General features: G+C 33.3%; 3 protein-coding genes and 1 pseudogene across 3 annotated transcripts; all 4 read right to left on the reverse strand.

Moving 5' to 3' along the window:
- Nucleotides 1-7,955: 7,955 nt before the first annotated feature.
- Nucleotides 7,956-10,144, reverse strand: LOC107764832 (uncharacterized; annotated as a pseudogene).
- Nucleotides 10,145-10,556: 412 nt separating this feature from the next.
- Nucleotides 10,557-11,006, reverse strand: LOC142171778 (uncharacterized). The gene has a single exon (XM_075235482.1). The coding sequence runs from the start codon at nucleotides 11,004-11,006 to the stop codon at nucleotides 10,557-10,559; it is 450 nt and encodes a 149-aa protein (XP_075091583.1).
- Nucleotides 11,007-11,199: 193 nt separating this feature from the next.
- On the reverse strand, nucleotides 11,200-11,958 carry LOC142171779 (uncharacterized). The gene has a single exon (XM_075235483.1). It carries the CDS (start codon nucleotides 11,956-11,958, stop codon nucleotides 11,200-11,202), a length of 759 nt encoding a protein of 252 aa, XP_075091584.1.
- Nucleotides 11,959-12,024: 66 nt separating this feature from the next.
- Nucleotides 12,025-19,420, reverse strand: LOC142171780 (uncharacterized). The gene is made up of 3 exons (XM_075235484.1): nucleotides 19,268-19,420; nucleotides 18,293-18,439; nucleotides 12,025-12,492 (listed from the first exon to the last, which is right to left on the reverse strand). Exons 1-3 carry the CDS (start codon nucleotides 19,418-19,420, stop codon nucleotides 12,025-12,027), a joined length of 768 nt encoding a protein of 255 aa, XP_075091585.1.
- Nucleotides 19,421-23,018: the final 3,598 nt, after the last annotated feature.

A 23,018-nucleotide genomic window follows, 5' to 3' on the forward strand; every position in this document is an offset into this window, starting at 1 on the left:
CTTTTAACTTCTTGGCAAGACTTGGGTTTGTGTTGAAATGTGCAAAGGTATGCACACAAAATGGTACATACAGCAAAACAAGTGTGTGTAGATTATGCCTGCTATTAAGAATGTATCTGTATATACAAAGGTCCATTTGCTCACGATTTTGGCACTTTGCACCCTCGTGTTTTTTTTTTTTTTTAATAATAAAAAATCCATCATTATGATGGAGAGGTTAGGCATGACCTGGTTGTATATATCAAAGTTAACAACAACCCGGAGGAGGACATAAACCTTTGCCTCAATTACACAGCGTAAATTGGTGTACACCAATCTAATGAAATATTGTATACATATGACTATTTGAAGAGTGGAGGACTCCTCCTTACACTTTGATAATTTCATCAGCACAATCAAATCCATAACAAAATCAAATTGTGACATCATTGATTGTGAACTGATTCTTCTTTTGTCTAAATGTGAAGTTCGGCATGTTGTCTTGATCTAACTTCAAGGAAGCTCTAATTTTCATAGGAAGAGAAACAACTTGGTTGAAGATATGAAACGTCTTGGAACTTTCTCCCAACTTGGCCAGATGGTCTGCAATTGCGTTCCCTTCTCTAAAAATATGTACAAAGAGAAAGTTTCCAGTTTCTGTGACCTCTCTAATCTGCTTAATAATCTGAGTGAGTTGCCAAGGTAGTTTCATCCTTTGGTTAACCAAATTCACAATTAGCATGGAATCTGATTCTACTATAACCTTAGAAAAGCCACAATTACAACACAGTTTGACACCATATAACATAGCCTTAGCTTCAGCTAAGTTGTTATTCCCTTGGCCATAGAACTCTGCAAATGCCTTGATCATCTCACCAATATAGTTTCTGATCATTCCTCCACCACCTGTTGTGCCAGGGTTTCCTTTACAACACTCATCCACATTAAATTTTACCCACCCCATCTCAGGTTTCCTCCAGATGACTGCCTGAGATTGTATACAATGCTTCAAATTCTCTATAACCTTACATTTATCAATCCAAAGTTGAGGAAGTTGAAGAGTAGGGAATTGATAATTAATTATCAAAATCATAAGATTAGAAACTTGTTGAATAATGTGCCATGCTGACATTTTCTTATTCTCAAACATAGCTGCACATCTACTCTTCCAAATATCCCAACAAACGACTGATGGTACACATTGTAATAGAGTTGAATGAACTTCATTATTAGCCTTAGCTATCCACCAATTCATCAAGACGTGTCTAACATGTCCCTGGCTGAATTTGACGGCACATACATTGCAAAAATAGTTTCACACATGTCTTGCAATCTCGTTGCAGGTAAAAAGATTATTGATGGATTCCTCTTCGTGCTTAGTACAACAACTGCATCTGGAAGTGACCATGTTAACTACATCATCTGTAGGAATTCTAGCCTGCAATAACCTCAACATGAAAAATGAAATCCTGCTGCTAGTAAAGGTGCCACATCCTTTCCTCCTTAGATTTTGCCAAGTAGATTTGCATGTGAATTCCCCAGTTTTTTCCAATAGCCAAATAGGATAGTCTCTTTTATCAGCATTAATTTTTATTTTCTGGATTGTATTGACTGTCGATTCAGATACTTTTCCCATCAATTTGTCCCTCATCCAAGCACCTTCATGTATGAATTCCTGCACTTTGGTATTCTTTGATGTCCTTCCTCCTAGAACTATGTTTGCTAAAGCTCCCAGTACTGTCCAATTATCCCACCAGAAAGAAACATCTCCTCGTCCAATCTTACAGAAGATAGACATTTCAGCATTTTTCTTACTATCCATCAATCTTTTCCAAATGTGGGACTAACCATTTGCCCACTTTTTGGAAACAGGATGAGGCCTTTTGCACTACTTAGCCTCTAAAAATTCTTTTAATAGAGTGTTTTGAGTCCTGAAATTCCACCACAATTTAGTCCAGAAAGAATTACAAATATCTTGAAGTGACCTGAACCCAACTTCTCCTTCCTGACCTGGTAGGCACAGATCACCCCATGTTTTCCAACATTTTTTGTATCTGTTGTCATCCTTTCCCCAGAAAAAACTTCCCATAATTTTCTCCATCTGTTTAAGAACTCCCTTGGAAGGTTGAACTACTGATAACAGTTGTAGAGGTAGACACTGTAGGACTGATTTTATTAACACCGCTTTGCCACCATATGATAGGTATTTCGTTTGCCAACCTTGAACTTTGTTAACAAGTTTAGCCACCATATTATTGTAATACACAACCATCTTTCTTCCGCAATAAACTGGGCAACCAAGATACTGCATGGGGAATGGATAACTCTGGAACTTGGTGATCTTCTTGATATCATCCTGTTTGGAAATAGAATGAGACCTTTTTTTAATATTAGCCTTAGGGTACGCGCTTTGCGCGTGTACCTTATATCGATAATATAACACTTTTAAAAATTATATAAATATTATTAAATTTTGTATATCTTATATGCAATTATTCTATCTCATTCGATAGTTTTTAAAATTTGATGTTGAGTTAAAAGGTATAATAATTATGAATATTGGGATAAATTATACCTAATAATAGTATGTAGTAGGATTTGTATTTGTATTTGTATTTGTATATAACTAAAGAATGAAATATGTTTTTTGACAAAATGTTTTTCTCTATATTTTTCTTTTTTTTGTTACTAAGTTAATTAAATTATATAAAATTAATTAGTTTTAATTTTATGATCAGTTATAAATCTATAATTGAGAATAAACAAATCATAGGACAGCCAACTGATATTATACAAGATATTAATATTGAAACTTATATAATTCAAAAAATGATTTAATGTATAAAATTTAGTTGATTTAAAACTTTTAGTCTCTCAGTATAATTTTTTTTAAAATTACATAATAAATACATTAAGATATGTTTAAGTTATAGTAAAAGTATCAAGCATGTAAGTCTTTTAAATTGATAAATATTTAGCAAGCTTAGCTTGTTAAATAAAACAGATAAATACGATATAAGAGCCAAAAAATTTAAAGTAAAATAAAGTAAAAAATAAGAGAGATATTCAAAACCATATGAGAAAATATTCGTTAAAATATTAGAAGGAGTAATAGATAATACATTAATAATAAGTATTAGATGAAACATACTTTTATTTTTAATACATGCAATATCAGTTTCTATTATTTATTACATACTTAATCCACAGAAAGTCTTTTACATAAAATATTTGATCAACTTATTCTTTGTCATGGATTCAAAGAAGAAATTGCATGTATTAAAAAGAAGACCTATAATAAACAAGACTAATGTCAAATTTGATTTGATTCTTTCAATTCTTCATTTACCGTTTGATTCAACACCATAAAGAAAGTATAAGTTATCAGAAGTTTCTATGTTAGGTTTTATATATTACTTAATTACTATGTTTATCTTATAGGTCTATAAGGTAAATCTTTAATTAATATTTGATTTTTAAATATTAGAATTTCTTACCTAGTAGTTCAAAGAAGGTAATTATTTAATATGCAAGATTTTTAGTTTATTTTAAAGTCTTAATAAATATTAGAATAATTAAATGACTATTTTGCCTGATATGAAATTAAATTTTAAAGGGCAAAAAAGGCGAACGACATTTCGCTAAGGGATTTCGTTCTTTTAATATAATATAGATAATTGGTATAATATACATTTTGTCTTTTTTCTTGTTTTATTTTTTTAATTAAATTTTTAGAACAACTTATATATTATACTTGTTTTCTCTTGTCTTTTTGCTTTCATTTTCTTTTCTTTTTACCTTTTCTATTTTCATTTATTATTATTTCAGATCATGTTTTTATTTTCTGTTTTTTCATATTCTAATTCTGCACACATTTTTGGCTCCTTTATTTTTGTTTTTTTTTTATTTGTAGTTTTTAATATATGAATCATTAGAAAATGACTTTCTCTAGCATATAGTATATCAAAATATATTAGTAGCAGTTGAAGTATATTATTGCAGTATACTATGATACCCACATGGTATATATCATATACGAACATGATATATGATATCGAGAACTCTATTAGAAAATTAAAAAATGACACATTGATTTTTTTTTGAATAACTAAAAAATTACCAAATTTAACTATATTGTTACATTATAAAATATAATGTAATAGTATAATGCTGCAATAAATTGTCACGACCCAAAATCCACGGGTGGTCGTGATGACGCCTAATACCGCCGTCTGGAAAGCCAACAGTGATTAGTTAATTTAATTACTCATTCTAGTACTGTCACGACCCAAAATATCACATGTCGTGATGACTCCTATCTCAATACTAGGCAAGCAGACAACCTTAATAAAATACAATATCTTTTAAGTTTGAAAACATAATACTTGAATTCAATAGAAAGCCTCACAATTACAGATACTGTAATGTCCCGTTAATTTTTTTAATAATTTAATAATTTAAAGTGCAATAACGGTATTCGGCAATAACTTATTCGAGTATCAAAGGAGACCTATGGGGTGGAACCGCATTATTTTGACATGAAAAGTGTTTCAACAACGTTATTTTTCAAGCACAAGTGGTATCACATTAAGATAATGAGCTTCAAATTCAGATTTGATTGAAGCATTAGATTCGTATTGAAATTACGGAGCCATAGCAAAAAGAATTGTCGAATTCGGATATCGTATTAGAGAGTTATGTCCATTTTCGAGCGAAGTAGAAATAATTTCCCATCGCCAGTGCCCAGGGTAGCATGGGGCGCTAGCCCTGGAGCTGGGAATTTTGATGTTCTGGAAACTGGGCCACAGGTAGTGCCCCACGCTACCTGTGGTGCTCAAAACAACATATAATCATTTCGGGGTTTATTCTTTCCCATTTCTCTTGGCCGAACGTTGGGGTTTTCTTCCACTCTCTCAAGACATCCAACTCTCCCCCCCCCCCCATATTCAAGGTGAGTAATCCCTACTAATTTGGTGTTTCATTCCATCAATTCTACCCTAAAAATAACTTAATCCTCCATAAAATACATAGATCTTCAAGAAATTTCTTCAAGAACTCAAATGAGAGTTTTGCAAGATTTCTTCCAAAAGATAATCCTACACCTTTAGACTTACATGTATGGATATATTATAGGAATATGAGTATGAATTAAGTACTGAAACTTATGGTATGGTGATTGGAAGCCATAAGTTCCCAGTTTAAATACATAACCATTGTAGAGATTGAAAGGTGATTATTTGATGGAATTTTGTTGGTTGGGTGTGGATGGATGGTCATGTCTGTGATGTTGGAAGTTATGAATTGTTTAAGAATAATGGTGGGATAAATTATTCATAAATGGTAGTAGTTGGATGATCTAATTCTATGGTTAAGTGGTGTAGAGATTAATGCGTACTAGGTATTTGATAAAATGCTTAAATGACCTAAGTTATGGAATTTGTTACTAATATTGGTCTCATTGGATGTTGTTATTGTATATTGAAGTTACTTAGTGTAGTGGATCGTTGTAGTATCATTGAGGGACGAATTTGAGGTATGTTGTCTAAACTATTCTCTTAGAATTGAATTCCATGATGTTCTCGTAAGTTTCAAGTATGGTTGGCTCAAGTTCCTTATTTTATGTTCCGGGTTGTTCCCAATAAATTTGATTGTCCCGAATGAGCAAAGTGTCGAGAATTATGTATTCAAAACGTATTATTTCAAGCTTGGACTTATAATTTTTGGATGCTCCAATAAGTTTTATAGTCCATAATAAATTTATTAACTCAAATATATCCTAAACCAAAATGAAATCAATACTAATGCTAATAAAAGACATTTAATTCAATTGTACTATGGATGAAAATAGTGTTGGATATCTATTTTTTAGTTTTTCTATGGTTTAGATAAAATATATAACTTATTTTTCTTTTAGTGGTTAGTCATGTAAATAATAGTACTTATTAGTCATGATTTTAAATTATGTTTGTTTTCATTATGGTTTATTAACAATATTTATTTTATGCGATTTTATTATCATTATTGTTGAATATTTTAGTACAATGTCATTACTCATCTCATATTTATGTTATTTTATTGAAAAACACCTTATATAGTTTTGTCTTACTAGGATTAAAGAAATATTTGAAACACAAATTTTACGTTTTGTGCTATAAAGACTTTATGAAAAAAAACAGAAAAAACTCGAAAACCCAAAAAATTGAGAATAAAAACTCGACTTTTATTGGTTTGATTTGGTAATTAAAAAATCTGAATCAACCCGACCCATGTACACCCCTAAATTTTAGCTGTAACATGTAAGAATGCGTTCTTTTAGTTTAGGAAGATAAGCTAGCGCAGTGCAAGTCCTTACATTACATTCTCATTGTCAAAGGTCATTACATTCTCTTTATCGTTATCTTGGTAATAAAGGAATGTTTCCTGTGCTACTTGTGCTTAAAACTTGATTACTTGTGAAAGTGAGTATTCGTAGAGTAATTGTCAATGATTATGGACTCGAACCCGGTGATTCATCCATGAGTCTAGGGGCGGGCATCGATCGGTTCGGTTCGATTTTGTAGAATTTCGGTTCGGTTAATTCGATTTTCGGTTTGTGATTTTAATAACCAAAACCGAACCATAGTAACTTCCGTTCAGTTTTCGGTTCAAATTCATATAATTCCCTTTATGATAATCCTTGACTGAGCTAAGACAAAACAGAAGCAGCACCAGTGGCAGTAGCAGCACTATAGGAGAAGCATTGAGTGTTCATTTGCTCCAGAACCAACTCATTATCTCTTAATCTTTCAATAAGAGAATCATTTTGTTTACCCGATAAATTGATAGAGTTAAATTTATACGTAGTTCTAAGGATATGTGGCGCAACTTAATACAAATTGTAAGGATAAAGAGAAATATAAATATGGATTGCAAAGAATGTGAAATAGACAAGGTTGTAAAGAAAGAAAAACAGATGCGTTAATTTGTACGTAGTTCTAAGGGTATGTAGTATAACTTGACACAAATCGTAAGAGTAAGTAGAAATATCGAATATTGACTATGAAGAAAAGATACAAACCGAGTTGAAAGGAAGATGATTTATGAAGAAGAAATATGGAATTATCCGTGAAGCTAGAAAGGATAATCTCCTAATATGAGAATGTATCAACAGTATTTGAGTTGCAATGTATTAATGACTTGATCCTCCTTTACAGGAATAATAGCTATTCCTCTTATAGTGGAGGGATCCTGCTTTGGATACAATAAAAAATACATAGTCGGAAACCCATGATAAATCAGCTTTTCCCTAATTTCCGCCGAGATTCCCTTTCTTAGTGCGGCTGTAACGGCTCTTGTCTCTTGGCTCGATCTTGATCGGACTTGATATCGGTCGGTTTAAAGGCTTAGAGCTCGATGTGGGCTCGAGCTCGATATTAACTCGGGGTCCTGTATTGACTCGGGCTCGGTATTGGTTGGCCTCTGGCTCTTAAGCTCGATTCCATCGTTTCTCATCATAGTTCGATTTGGATTCGAGCTCGACAATGACTTCGAGCTCGGTATTTGATCTGTCCCTGAAGCTTGAAGCTCGTTTGTGCCTTCTTCGAATCTCATCTCGATATTATGAAGACTCTCTTCGGTCCATTATGTTCTCATCTCAACCAGTCGTACGAAAGCCGAAATCGTTTTCAACCGTATACAATAATCTATTTTTCTTTGAGAAAAGAAAAAAATAACTCTAACGAGGTCCATTTAATTAAATACAATTTAAAAGGTTTGAGTGGGTTTAAATGAAGGAAGCTGGGCAGAGGCATGATCTTTCAGGAGGTAAAATCAGAGCGTAATTCAAATGTTAAAGCAGAATCACGCTAAAGATGCATTTGATAATTGATAGTTCTCAGGTTTTTCCCACAGATATAAACTGACTGCTACAAACATTTCCACTCTAATATTTTTGAGAAAAACACAAAATTTCAAGAGTATGTTATAAGTTTGCTAACATAAGTGTTGATAAAATTTATTCCCATAACCTACTTCCTATATATTTTGATAAATACTTGACTGACAAAAAAAATATAAAAAGAAATAGAAAGAAAGAGTAGACAAAAGAAGAGAATAGGAAATGCAAATCAAAGAACAATAGCAAGACCTTCCTTCTTAGGAGGTACTATTACCGTCTTATTTCCTGGGAAAGCGCTGCGGGAGGTATCCACCAGTGCGTTGAAGCCGTATGGTTCGAGCATCGACAATTCGGACAAGACTTTCCTGTTCAGCTGGACATTCTCCTTCATCAGCCCATGCATGAAGTTTCCATAATTTACCTATAAAAGAAATGACACAAGCAAACAGCATGATTTGCATCAAAAAATCTTTTAACAAATCATATGGGTCGATGTTTTGTCTTTTTGTATTGAGAGTGAAAGTACCATTTAACAATACAAATATACAACACAAGATTTGAGTTAAATGAAGTAGTGGATTGATGAAAAAGGGAAAAGGGTATCGTTTAGCGGTCAATGAAGTGAGTGGAGAACCATTAGGTCTTATGTTCAAATTCCAACAAAAAAAACCTCTAAGTGAGTTCTTCCCATCTCCCAAACCTTGGTAAACAGAGTTATGAGATAGCAAATACCCGGTGGACACCACCATTATAAAAATAAAAAACATAAAAAGGCAAAAGGCCAAACCTATGTTAGAACTGCACACAAACAAAAACGAGAAGCTTTTTTCAGTTGAAAAATAGTGTTGACTCGACTATATAGTGGAACTTCTCTTGCATAAACAAGAAGAACAGAATACATCTGAAGCTGATTCTCAATTTGGAAAGCAAAGAAAGATGAGAAATTCACCGTGAAATCATGCTACAACATACTGATTGGCACAGAAGAAAGGAATCTAATAACATACGTCATAGATGTTATGTTACATGTGCAGAAGATCTCTAGAGTTCCCCAATCATTTTTTATACTCTTTAGCAATACTTAGCAGAAATGGTATCTATTTCTCAACCTGTTGGAGTGCACTGGGTGATGTCAAAGACATCAAAGATAGCCTTTCGAACCTCGGATGGATAGACAGTGAGAGGAAAACTGATAAGACTGGATAACTGTACTCCTGTTTCTATGGACAACATGGCTGGAGAGCAACAACTGTCGATAACAACAGTTTGGTATAACCCAGACTCGGTATATTATTTGCATATACATTATAGATTCCCCATTTCCTTATGATTAATGAAAATTTACCTTCTTATTAAAAAAACAATACCTAAGAGTATAAGACCAGTGTTGTCAAAGGCGATAAGCTTTAAAAAAGTGTTTTAAGGTCTATTGGGGCTTTAAGCGCAAAACGCAATTAAGGTGTGGTCTTTAGTAAAAAAAAGCGCAATGAAGAAAAATAAAGATATATATGTAATGCAGGAAAAAAAGTAACAAATTCATTCATAATGTTTCCTTTAATAATCATTATATCTCTTTGCTAATTATACTTTATTTCTTAGTACCGCTCGATAAGACATAGAATGCATGACCTATAAGACGTACGCCTTAGCGCAGCTTAAGCGAGGCGAAGGGCCCTCCTTGAGCTTTATTAAGCTACAGGGCTTACACTCGTTTTAAATGAGCCTTTGACAACACTGCCTAAGACAAACGATAGGGAGTTAAAAAGTCTAAACTACTAATCCGGAACAAAATGACAACAAACATAATTACACAATGAGTCAAGCAAAAAACATAACAGGATCATGAAGCATAAGAATATTAGATTTTTTCTTTTGACAAATGGCATCCGACCTAACTGCGTGCAGCTAGACTATTTTATCAGGTACCTGCTACTCCCATCAGCACAAGGAACGAGTAAAAAATATCGAATAATTTGTTGTTCTCATTCTTTGGATAATTTATACGAATCTTTGTCACCCATTTCAAGTGCAATTGATTTGGCGCTCCTATTGCTACAAACCAGTAAAAGATATAAATAAGGAAATAGTTAAAAGTAAACAAACAGCATGTTGGCGAGTGTCGGCGTTGATGCGCTGAATCCAAAGGGAACGCATATCCCTCTTCTTGTTTCGACGGTCTCTATAGAAGTACTGAAGTTCTTTCTCCACTCTCTCCCTTGCTATTCTAATACAGTTCTTGGCTCACCCTCTGAAACCTTTTGCTAGCTTCAATACCTCCTTCTTGTTCATCTTTTAACTTCTTGGCAAGACTTGGGTTTGTGTTGAAATGTGCAAAGGTATGCACACAAAATGGTACATACAGCAAAACAAGTGTGTGTAGATTATGCCTGCTATTAAGAATGTATCTGTATATACAAAGGTCCATTTGCTCACGATTTTGGCACTTTGCACCCTCGTGTTTTTTTTTTTTTTTAATAATAAAAAATCCATCATTATGATGGAGAGGTTAGGCATGACCTGGTTGTATATATCAAAGTTAACAACAACCCGGAGGAGGACATAAACCTTTGCCTCACTTACACAGCGTAAATTGGTGTACACCAATCTAATGAAATATTGTATACATATGACTATTTGAAGAGTGGAGGACTCCTCCTTACACTTTGATAATTTCATCAGCACAATCAAATCCATAACAAAATCAAATTGTGACATCATTGATTGTGAACTGATTCTTCTTTTGTCTAAATCTGAAGTTCGGCATGTTGTCTTGATCTAACTTCAAGGAAGCTCTAATTTTCATAGGAAGAGAAACAACTTGGTTGAAGATATGAAACGTCTTGGAACTTTCTCCCAACTTGGCCAGATGGTCTGTAATTGCGTTACCTTCTCTAAAAATATGTACAAAGAGAAAGTTTCCAGTTTCTGTGACCTCTCTAATCTGAGTGAGTTGCCAAGGTGGTTTCATCCTTTGGTTAACCAAATTCACAATTAGCATGGAATCTGATTCTACTATAACCTTAGAAAAGCCACAATTACAACACAGTTTGACACCATATAACATAGCCTTAGCTTCAGCTAAGTTGTTATTCCCTTGGCCATAGAACTCTGCAAATGCCTTGATCATCTCACCATTATAGTTTCTGATCATTCCTCCACCACCTGTTGTGCCAGGGTTTCCTTTACAACACCCATCCACATTAAATTTACCCACCCCATCTCAGGTTTCCTCCAGATGACTGCCTGAAATTGTATACAATGCTTCAAATTCTCTATAACCTTACATTTATCAATCCAAAGTTGAGGAAGTTGAAGAGTAGGGAATTGATAATTAATTATCAAAGTCATAAGATTAGAAACTTTTGAATAATGTGCCATGCTGACATTTTCTTATTCTCAAACATAGCTGCACATCTACTCTTCCAAATATCCCAACAAACGACTGATGGTACACATTGTAATAGAGTTGAATGAACTTCATTATTAGCCTTAGCTATCCACCAATTCATCAAGACGTGTCTAACATGTCCCTGGCTGAATTTGACGGCACATACATTGCAAAAATAGTTCCACACATGTCTTGCAATCTCGTTGCAGGTAAAAAGATGATTGATGGATTCCTCTTCGTGCTTAGTACAACAACTGCATCTGGAAGTGACCATGTTAACTACATCATCTGTAGGAATTCTAGCCTGCAACAACCTCAACATGAAAAATGAAATCTTGAATGGGATTTGTTTGTGCCAAATCCTGCTGCTAGTAAAGGTGCCACATCCTTTCCTCCTTAGATTTTGCCAAGCAGATTTGCATGTGAATTCCCCAGTTTTTTCCAATAGCCAAATAGGATAGTCTCTCTTATCAACATTAATTTTTATTTTCTGGATTGTATTGACTGTCGATTCAGATACTTTTCCCATCAATTTGTCCCTCATCCAAGCACCTTCATGTATGAATTCCTGCACTTTGGTATTCTTTGATGTCCTTCCTCCTAGAACTATGTTTGCTAAAGCTCCCAGTACTGTCCAATTATCCCACCAGAAAGAAACATCTCTTCGTCTAATCTTACAGAAGATAGACATTTCAGCATTTTTCTTACAATCCATCAATCTTTTCCAAATGTGGGACTAGCCATTTGCCCACTTTTTGGAAACAGGATGAGGCCTTTTGCACTACTTAGCCTCTAAAAATTCTTTTAATAGAGTGTTTTGAGTCCTGAAATTCCACCACAATTTAGTCCAGAAAGAATTACAAATATCTTGAAGTGACCCGAACCCAACTTCTCCTTCCTGACCTGGTAGGCACAGATCACCCCATGTTTTCCAACGTTTTTTGTATCTGTTGTCATCCTTTCCCCAGAAAAAACTTGCCATAATTTTCTCCATCTGTTTAAGAACTCCCTTGGAAGGTTGAACTACTGATAACAGTTGTAGAGGTAGAGACTGTAGGACTGATTTTATTAACACCGCTTTGCCACCATATGATAGGTATTTCGTTTGCCAACCTTGAACTTTGTTAACAACTTTAGCCACCATATTATTGTAATACACAACCTTCTTTTTGCCGCAATAAACTGGGCAACCAAGATACTGCATGGGTAATGGATAACTCTGGAACTTGGTGATCTTCTTGATATCATCCTGTTTGGAAATAGGATGAGACCTTTTTTTAATATTAGCCTTAGGGTACGCGCTTTGCGCGTGTACCTTATATCGATAATATAACACTTTTAAAAATTATATAAATATTATTAAATTTTGTATATCTTATGTGCAATTATTCTATCTCATTCGATAGATTTTAAAATTTGATGTTGAGTTAAAAGGTATAATAATTATGAATATTGTGATAAATTATACCTAATAATAGTATTTAGTAGGATTTGTATTTGTATTTGTATTTGTATATAACTAAAGAATGAAATATGTTTTTTGACAAAAAGTTTTTCTCTATATTTTTCTTTTTTATTGTTACTAAGTTAATTAAATTATATAAAATTAATTAGTTTTAATTTTATGATCAGTTATAAATCTATAATTGAGAATAAACAAATCATAGGACTGCCAACTGATATTATACAAGATATTAATATTGAAACTTATATAATTCAAAAAATGATTTAATGTATAAAATTTAGTTGATTTAAAACTTTTAGTCTCTCAGTATAATTTTTTTTTAAATTACATAATAAATACATTAAGATATGTTTAAGTTATAGTAAAAGTATCAAGCATGTAAGTCTTTTAAATTGATAAATATTTAGCAAGCTTAGCTTGTTAAATAAAACAGATAAATACGATATAAGAGCCAAAAAATTTAAAGTAAAATAAAGTAAAAAATAAGAGAGATATTCAAAACCATATGAGAAAATATTCGTTAAAATATTAGAAGGAGTAATAGATAATACATTAATAATAAGTATTAGATGAAACATACTTTTATTTTTAATACATGCAATATCAGTTTCTATTATTTATTACATACTTAATCCACAGAAAGTCTTTTACATAAAATATTTGATCAACTTATTCTTTGTCATGGATTCAAAGAAGAAATTGCATGTATTAAAAAGAAGACCTATAATAAACAAGACTAATGTCAAATTTGATTTGATTCTTTCAATTCTTCATTTACCGTTTGATTCAACACCATAAAGAAAGTATAAGTTATCAGAAGTTTCTATGTTAGGTTTTATATATTACTTAATTACTATGTTTATCTTATAGGTCTATAAGGTAAATCTTTAATTAATATTTGATTTTTAAATATTAGAATTTCTTACCTAGTAGTTCAAATAAGGTAATTATTTAATATGCAAGATTTTTAGTTGATTTTAAAGTCTTAATAAATATTAGAATAATTAAATGACTATTTTGCCTGATATGAAATTAAATTTTAAAGGGCAAAAAAGGCGAACGACATTTCGCTAAGGGATTTCGTGCTTTTAATATAATATAGATAATTGGTATAATATACATTTTGTCTTTTTTCTTGTTTTATTTTTTTAATTCAATTTTTAGAACAACTTATATATTATACTTGTTTTCTCTTCTCTTTTTGCTTTCATTTTCTTTTCTTTTTACCTTTTCTATTTTCATTTATTATTATTTCAGATCATGTTTTTATTTTCGGTTTTTTCATATTCTAATTCTGCACACATTTTTGGCTCCTTTATTTTTGTTTGTTTTATTTATTTGTAGTTTTTAATATATGAATCATTAGAAAATGACTTTCTCTAGCATATAGTATATCAAAATATATTAGTAGCAGTTGAAGTATATTATTGCAGTATACTATGATACCCACATGGTATATATCATATACGAACAGGATATATGATATCGAGAACTCTATTAGAAAATTAAAAAATGACACATTGATTTTTTTTTTTGAAAAACTAAAAAATTACCAAATTTAACTATATTGTTACATTATACAATATAATGTAATAGTATACTGCTGCAATAAATTATCACGGCCCAAAATCCACGGGTGGTCGTGATAACGCCTAATACCGTCGTCTGGCAAGCCAACAGTGATTAGTCAATTTAATTACTCATTCTAGTACTGTCACGACCCAAAATATCACATGTCGTGATGACGCCTATCTCAATACTAGGCAAGCCGACAACCTTAATAAAATACAATATCTTTTAAGTTTGAAAACATAATACTTGAATTCAATAGAAAGCCTCACAATTACAGATACTGTAATGTCCCGTTAATTTTTTTTAATAATTTAAGAATTTAAAGTGCAATAACGGTATTCGGGAATAACTTATTCGAGTATCAAAGGAGACCTATGGGGTGGAACCGCATTATTTTGACATGAAAAGTGTTTCAACGACGTTATTTTTCAAGCATAAGTGGTATCACATTAAGAAAATGAGCTTCAAATTCAGATTTGATTGAAGCATTAGATTCATATTGAAATTACGGAGCCATAGCAAAAAGAATTGTCGAATTCGGATATCGTATTAGAGAGTTATGTCCATTTTCGAGCGAAGTAGAAATAATTTCCCATCGCCAGCGCCCAGGGTAGCATGGGGCGCTAGCCCTGGCGCTGGGAATTTTGATGTTCTTGAAACTGGGCCACAGGTAGTGCCCCACGCTACCTGTGGTGCTCAAAACAACATATAATCATTTCGGGGTTTATTCTTTCCCATTTCTCTTGGCCGAACGTTGGGGTTTTCTTCCACTCTCTCAAGACCTCCAATTCCCCCCTCCCCCCCATATTCAAGGTGAGTAATCCCTACTAATTTGGTGTTTCATTCCACCAATTCTACCCTAAAAGTAACTCAATCCTCCATAAAATACATAGATCTTCAAGAAATTTCTTCAAGAACTCAAATGAGAGGTTTGCAAGATTTCTTCCAAAAGATAATCCTACACCTTTAGACCTACATGTATGGATATATTATAGGAATATGATTATGAATTAAGTATTGAAACTTATGGTATGGTGATTGGAAGCCATAAGTTCCCAGTTTAAATACATAACCATTGTAGAGATTGAAAGGTGATTATTTGATGGAATTTTATTGGTTGGGTGTGGATGGATGGTCATGTCTCTAATGTTGGAAGTTATGAATTGTTTAATAATGATGGTGGGATAAATTATTCATAAATGGTAGTAGTTGGATGATCTAATTCTATGGTTAAGTGGTGTAGAGATTAATGCGTACTAGGTATTTGATAAAATGCTTAAATGACCTAAGTTATGGAATTTGTTACTAATATTGGTCTCATTGGATGTTGTTATTGTATATTGAAGTTACTTAGTGTAGTGGATCATTTTAGTATCATTGAGGGACGAATTTGAGGTATGTTGTCCAAACTATTCTCTTAGAATTGCATTCCATGATGTTCTCGTAAGTTTCAAGTATGGTTGGCTCAAGTTCCTTATTTTATGTTCCGGGTTGTTCCCAATAAATTTGATTGTCCCGAATGAGCAAAGTGTCGAGAATTATGTATTCAAAACGTATTATTTCAAGCTTGGACTTATAATTTTTGTATGCTCCAATAAGTTTAATAGTCCATAAATTTTATTCACTCAAATATATCCTAAACCAAAATCAAATCAATACTAATGCTAATAAAAGACATTTAATTCAATTGTACTATGGATGAAAATAGTGTTGGATATCTATTTTTTAGTTTTTCTATGGTTTAGATAAAATATATAACTTATTTTTCTTTTAGTGGTTAGTCATGTAAATAATAGTACTTATTAGTCATGATTTTAAATTATGTTTGTTTTCATTATGGTTTATTAATAATATTTATTTTATGCGATTTTATTATCTTTATTGTTGAATATTTTAGTACAATGTCATTACTCATCTCATATTTATGTTATTTTATTGAAAAACACCTTATATAGTTCTGTCTTACTAGGATTAAAGAAATATTTGAAACACAAATTTTACGTTTTGTGCTATAAAGACTTTATGAAAAAAAATAGAAAAAACTCGAAAACCCAAAAAATTGAGATTAAAAACCTTGACTTTTATTGGTTTGATTTGGTAATTAAAAAATCTGAATCAACCCGACCCATGTACACCCCTAGTTTTTAGCTGTAACATGTAAGAATGCGTTCTTTTAGTTTAGGAAGATAAGCTAGCGCAGTGCAAGTCCTTACATTACATTCTCATTGTCAAAGGTCATTACATTCTCTTTATCAGTATCTTGGTAATAAAGGAATGTTTCCTGTGCTACTTGTGCTTAAAACTTGATTACTTGTGAAAGTGAGTATTCGTAGAGTAATTGTCAATGATTATGGACTCGAACCCGGTGATTCATCCATGAGTCTAGGGGCGGGCATCGATCGGTTCGGTTCGATTTTGTAGAATTTCGGTTCGGTTAATTCGATTTTCGGTTTGTGATTTTAATAACCAAAACCGAACCATAGTAACTTCCGTTCAGTTTTCGGTTCAAATTCATATAATTCCCTTTATGATAATCCTTGACTGAGCTAAGACAAAACAGAAGCAGCACCAGTGGCAGTAGCAGCACTATAGGAGAAGCATTGAGTGTTCATTTGCTCCAGAACCAACTCATTATCTCTTAATCTTTCAATAAGAGAATCATTTTGTTTACCCGATAAATTGATAGAGTTAAATTTATACGTAGTTCTAAGGATATGTGGCGCAACTTAATACAAATTGTAAGGATAAAGAGAAATATAAATATGGATTGCAAAGAATGTGAAATAGACAAGGTTGTAAAGAAAGAAAAACATATGCGTTAATTTGTACGTAGTTCTAAGGGTATGTAGTATAACTTGACACAAATCGTAAGAGTAAGTAGAAATATCGAATATTGACTATGAAGAAAAGATACAAACCGAGTTGAAAGGAAGATGATTTATGAAGAAGAAATATGGAATTATCCGTGAAGCTAGAAAGGATAATCTCCTAATATAAGAATGTATCAACAGTATTTGAGTTGCAATGTATTAATGACTTGATCCTCCTTTACAGGAATAATAGTTATCCCTCTTATAGTGGAGGGATCCTGCTTTGGATACTATAAAAAATACATAGTCGGAAACCCATGATAAATCAGCTTTTCCCTAATTTCCGCCGAGATTCCCTTTCTTAGTGCGGCTGTAACGGCTCTTGTCTCTTGGCTCGATCTTGATCGGACTTGATATCGGTCGGTTTAAAGGCTTAGAGCTCGATGTGGGCTCGAGCTCGATATTAACTCGGGGTCCTGTATTGACTCGGGCTCGATATTGGTTGGCCTCTGGCTCTTAAGCTCGATTCCATCGCTTCTCATCATAGTTCGATTTGGATTCGAGCTCGACAATGACTTCGAGCTCGGTATTTGATCTGTCCCTGAAGCTTGAAGCTCGTTTGTGCCTTCTTCGAATCTCATCTCGATATTATGAAGACTCTCTTCGGTCCATTATGTTCTCATCTCAACCAGTCGTACGAAAGCCGAAATCGTTTTCAACCGTATACAATAATCTATTTTTCTTTGAGAAAAGAAAAAAATAACTCTAACGAGGTCCATTTAATTAAATACAATTTAAAAGGTTTGAGTGGGTTTAAATGAAGGAAGCTGGGCAGAGGCATGATCTTTCAGGAGGTAAAATCAGAGCGTAATTCAAATGTTAAAACAGAATCAAGCTAAAGATGCATTTGATAATTGATAGTTCTCAGGTGTTTCCCACAGATATAAACTGACTGCTACAAACATTTCCACTCTAATCTTTTTGAGAAAAACACAAAATTTCAAGAGTATGTTATAAGTTTGCTAACATAAGTGTTGATAAAATTTATTCCCATAACCTACTTCCTATATATTTTGATAAATACTTGACTGACAAAAAAAAATATAAAAAGAAATAGAAAGAAAGAGTAGACAAAAGAAGAGAATAGGAAATGCAAATCAAAGAACAATAGCAAGACCTTCCTTCTTAGGAGGTACTATTACCGTCTTATTTCCTGGGAAAGCGCTGCGGGAGGTATCCACCAGTGCGTTGAAGCTGTATGGTTCGAGCATCGACAATTCGGACAAGACTTTCCTGTTAAGCTGGACATTCTCCTTCATCAGCCCATGCATGAAGTTTCCATAATTTACCTATAAAAGAAATGACACAAGCAAACAGCATGATTTGCATCAAAAAATCTTTTAACAAATCATATGGGTCGATGTTTTGTCTTTTTGTAGTGAGAGTGAAAGTACCATTTAACAATACAAATATACAACACAAGATTTGAGTTAAATGAAGTAGTGGACTGATGAAAAAGGGAAAAGGGTATCGTTTAGTGGTCAATGAAGTGAGTGGAGAACCATTAGGTCTTATGTTCAAATTCCAACAAAAAAAACTTCTAAGTGAGTTCTTCCCATCTCCCAAGCCTTGGTAAACAGAGTTATGAGATAGCAAATACCCGGTGGACCCCACCATTATAAAAATAAAAAACATAAAAAGGCAAAAGGCCAAACCTATGTTAGAACTGCACACAAACAAAAACGAGAAGCTTTCTTCAGTTGAAAAATAGTGTTGACTCGACTTTACAACAGCCATATTTGTCACTTAACTGATGGTCCTTGACCTAAAGAAGGGGGGACCTATCACCTTTCTGTTTCTGATTGCGATGGAAGTACCGAGTAGATTATTTAGTAAAAAAGGGCAAAGGATGACTGAAAGGTACCGAGTAGATTGTTGAGTATACATGGACAAAAGATGACTGAAAGGCTTTCAGATAGTAGGAGAGAATGGACAAAGTTAAAGTTTCATATTTCATATGCAGAAGAAACTAGAGTCTTGTGTAAGGAAGAGGAAGAGAAAAAAGAAGCATCTAAGAGTGGTGCTTTTGATCTTTGAGACACGATCTGAGTTGCATATTGTCTTGGAAAAACGTAGCATGTTCCTTTTAATAGATGGAAATCATGTACAGCTCTTACCATCAATTTTTGGATGCAGAGCTGAAGCTTACCTACCACTTGGGATGCCATACACTCCAAGTTAAGAGATGCAACAGTGTGCCAGGGTGACATCCATGGAGGGCAAGTGGGCAACTCGCTGTAAGTGATAAGAGTGTTGGATAGAATGGCCATAAACCTAGTGCCTTATATCATGTGCCAGCAAAATAATCATTTCGAGGTTTATTCTTTCCCATTTCTCTTGGCCGAACGTTGGGGTTTTCTTCCACTCTCTCAAGACCTCCAACTCCCCCCTCCCCCCCCATATTCAAGGTGAGTAATCCCTACTAATTTGGTGTTTCATTCCATCAATTCTACCCTAAAAATAACTCAATCCTCCATAAAATACATAGATCTTCAAGAAATTTCTTCAAGAACTCAAATGAGAGTTTTGCAAGATTTCTTCCAAAAGATAATCCTACACCTTTAGACTTACATGTATGGATATATTATAGGAATATGAGTATGAATTAAGTATTGAAACTTATGGTATGGTGATTGGAAGCCATAAGTTCCCAGTTTAAATACATAACCATTGTAGAGATTGAAAGGTGATTATTTGATGGAATTTTGTTGGTTGGGTGTGGATGGATGGTCATGTCTGTGATGTTGGAAGTTATGAATTGTTTAAGAATAATGGTGGGATAAATTATTCATAAATGGTAGTAGTTGGATGATCTAATTCTATGGTTAAGTGGTGTAGAGATTAATGCGTACTAGGTATTTGATAAAATGCTTAAATGACCTAAGTTATGGAATTTGTTACTAATATTGGTCTCATTGGATGTTGTTATTGTATATTGAAGTTACTTAGTGTAGTGGATCGTTGTAGTATCATTGAGGGACGAATTTGAGGTATGTTGTCTAAACTATTCTCTTAGAATTGAATTCCATGATGTTCTCGTAAGTTTCAAGTATGGTTGGCTCAAGTTCCTTATTTTATGTTCCGGGTTGTTCCCAATAAATTTGATTGTCCCGAATGAGCAAAGTGTCGAGAATTATGTATTCAAAACGTATTATTTCAAGCTTGGACTTATAATTTTTGGATGCTCCAATAAGTTTTATAGTCCATAATAAATTTATTAACTCAAATATATCCTAAACCAAAATGAAATCAATACTAATGCTAATAAAAGACATTTAATTCAATTGTACTATGGATGAAAATAGTGTTGGATATCTATTTTTTAGTTTTTCTATGGTTTAGATAAAATATATAACTTATTTTTCTTTTAGTGGTTAGTCATGTAAATAATAGTACTTATTAGTCATGATTTTAAATTATGTTTGTTTTCATTATGGTTTATTAACAATATTTATTTTATGCGATTTTATTATCATTATTGTTGAATATTTTAGTACAATGTCATTACTCATCTCATATTTATGTTATTTTATTGAAAAACACCTTATATAGTTCTGTTTTACTAGGATTAAAGAAATATTTGAAACACAAATTTTACGTTTTGTGCTATAAAGACTTTATGAAAAAAAATAGAAAAAACTCGAAAACCCATAAAATTGAGATTAAAAACCTTGACTTTTATTGGTTTGATTTGGTAATTAAAAAATCTGAATCAACCCGACCCATGTACACCCCTAGTTTTTAGTCGTAACATGTAAGAATGCGTTCTTTTAGTTTAGGAAGATAAGCTAGCGCAGTGCAAGTCCTTACATTACATTCTCATTGTCAAAGGTCATTACATTCTCTTTATCAGTATCTTGGTAATAAAGGAATGTTTCATGTGCTACTTGTGCTTAAAACTTGATTACTTGTGAAAGTGAGTATTCGTAGAGTAATTGTCAATGATTATGGACTCGAACCCGGTGATTCATCCATGAGTCTAGGGGCGGGCATCGATCGGTTCGGTTCGATTTTGTAGAATTTCGGTTCGGTTTGTGATTTTAATAACCAAAACCGAACCATAATAACTTCCGTTCAGTTTTCGGTTCAAATTCATATAATTCCCTTTATGATAATCCTTGACTGAGCTAAGACAAAACAGAAGCAGCACCGGTGGCAGTAGCAGCACTATAGGAGAAGCATTGAGTGTTCATTTGCTCCAGAACCAACTCATTATCTCTTAATCTTTCAATAAGAGAATCATTTTGTTTACCCGATAAATTGATAGAGTTAAATTTATACGTAGTTCTAAGGATATGTGGCGCAACTTAATACAAATTGTAAGGATAAAGAGAAATATAAATATGGATTGCAAAGAATGTGAAATAGACAAGGTTGTAAAGAAAGAAAAACAGATGCGTTAATTTGTACGTAGTTCTAAGGGTATGTGGTATAACTTGACACAAATCGTAAGAGTAAGTAGAAATATCGAATATTGACTATGAAGAAAAGATACAAACTGAGTTGAAAGGAAGATGATTTATGAAGAAGAAATATGGAATTATCCGTGAAGCTAGAAAGGATAATCTCCTAATATGAGAATGTATCAACAATATTTGAGTTGCAATGTATTAATGACTTGATCCTCCTTTACAGGAATAATAGCTATCCCTCTTATAGTGGAGGGATCCTGCTTTGGATACAATAAAAAATACATAGTCGGAAACCCATGATAAATCAGCTTTTCCCTAATTTCCGCCGAGATTCCCTTTCTTAGTGCGGCTGTAACGGCTCTTGTCTCTTGGCTCGATCTTGATCGGACTTGATATCGGTCGGTTTAAAGGCTTAGAGCTCGATGTGGGCTCGAGCTCGATATTAACTCGGGGTCCTGTATTGACCCGGGCTTGGTATTGGTTGGCCTCTGGCTCTTAAGCTCGATTCCATCGCTTCTCATCATAGTTCGATTTGGATTCGAGCTCGACAATGACTTCGAGCTCGGTATTTGATCTGTCCCTAAAGCTTGAAACTCGTTTGTGCCTTCTTTGAATCTCATCTCGATATTATGAAGACTCTCTTCGGTCCATTATGTTCTCATCTCAACCAGTCGTACGGAAGCCGAAATCGTTTTCAACCGTATACAATAATCTATTTTTCTTTGAGAAAAGAAAAAAATAACTCTAACGAGGTCCATTTAATTAAATACAATTTAAAAGGTTTGAGTGGGTTTAAATGAAGGAAGCTGGGCAGAGGCATGATCTTTCAGGAGGTAAAATCAGAGCGTAATTCAAATGTTAAAGCAGAATCAAGCTAAAGATGCATTTGATAATTGATAGTTCTCAGGTTTTTCCCACAGATATAAACTGACTGCTACAAACATTTCCACTCTAATATTTTTGAGAAAAACACAAAATTTCAAGAGTATGTTATAAGTTTGCTAACATAAGTGTTGATAAAATTTATTCCCATAACCTACTTCCTATATATTTTGATAAATACTTGACTGACAAAAAAAATATAAAAAGAAATAGAAAGAAAGAGTAGACAAAAGAAGAGAATAGGAAATGCAAATCAAAGAACAATAGCAAGACCTTCCTTCTTAGGAGGTACTATTACCGTCTTATTTCCTGGGAAAGCGCTGCGGGAGGTATCCACCAGTGCGTTGAAGCTGTATGGTTCGAGCATCGACAATTTTATGTTTTTTATTTTTATAATGGTGGTGTCCACCGGGTATTTGCTATCTCATAACTCACGCCCGTCACCTAGCATGTGCGTCACCTCCAAAATAATCACATAATACCGAATTCCGGGGTTTAATACCCTCAGGACCAGATTTAAAACTGTTACTTACCTCAAAACATGAAACTCTTTACTCTGGTATGCCTTTGCCTC

This window comes from Nicotiana tabacum, chromosome 17 (assembly GCF_000715075.1).
Source record: "Nicotiana tabacum cultivar K326 chromosome 17, ASM71507v2, whole genome shotgun sequence".
NCBI lineage: Eukaryota > Viridiplantae > Streptophyta > Magnoliopsida > Solanales > Solanaceae > Nicotiana > Nicotiana tabacum.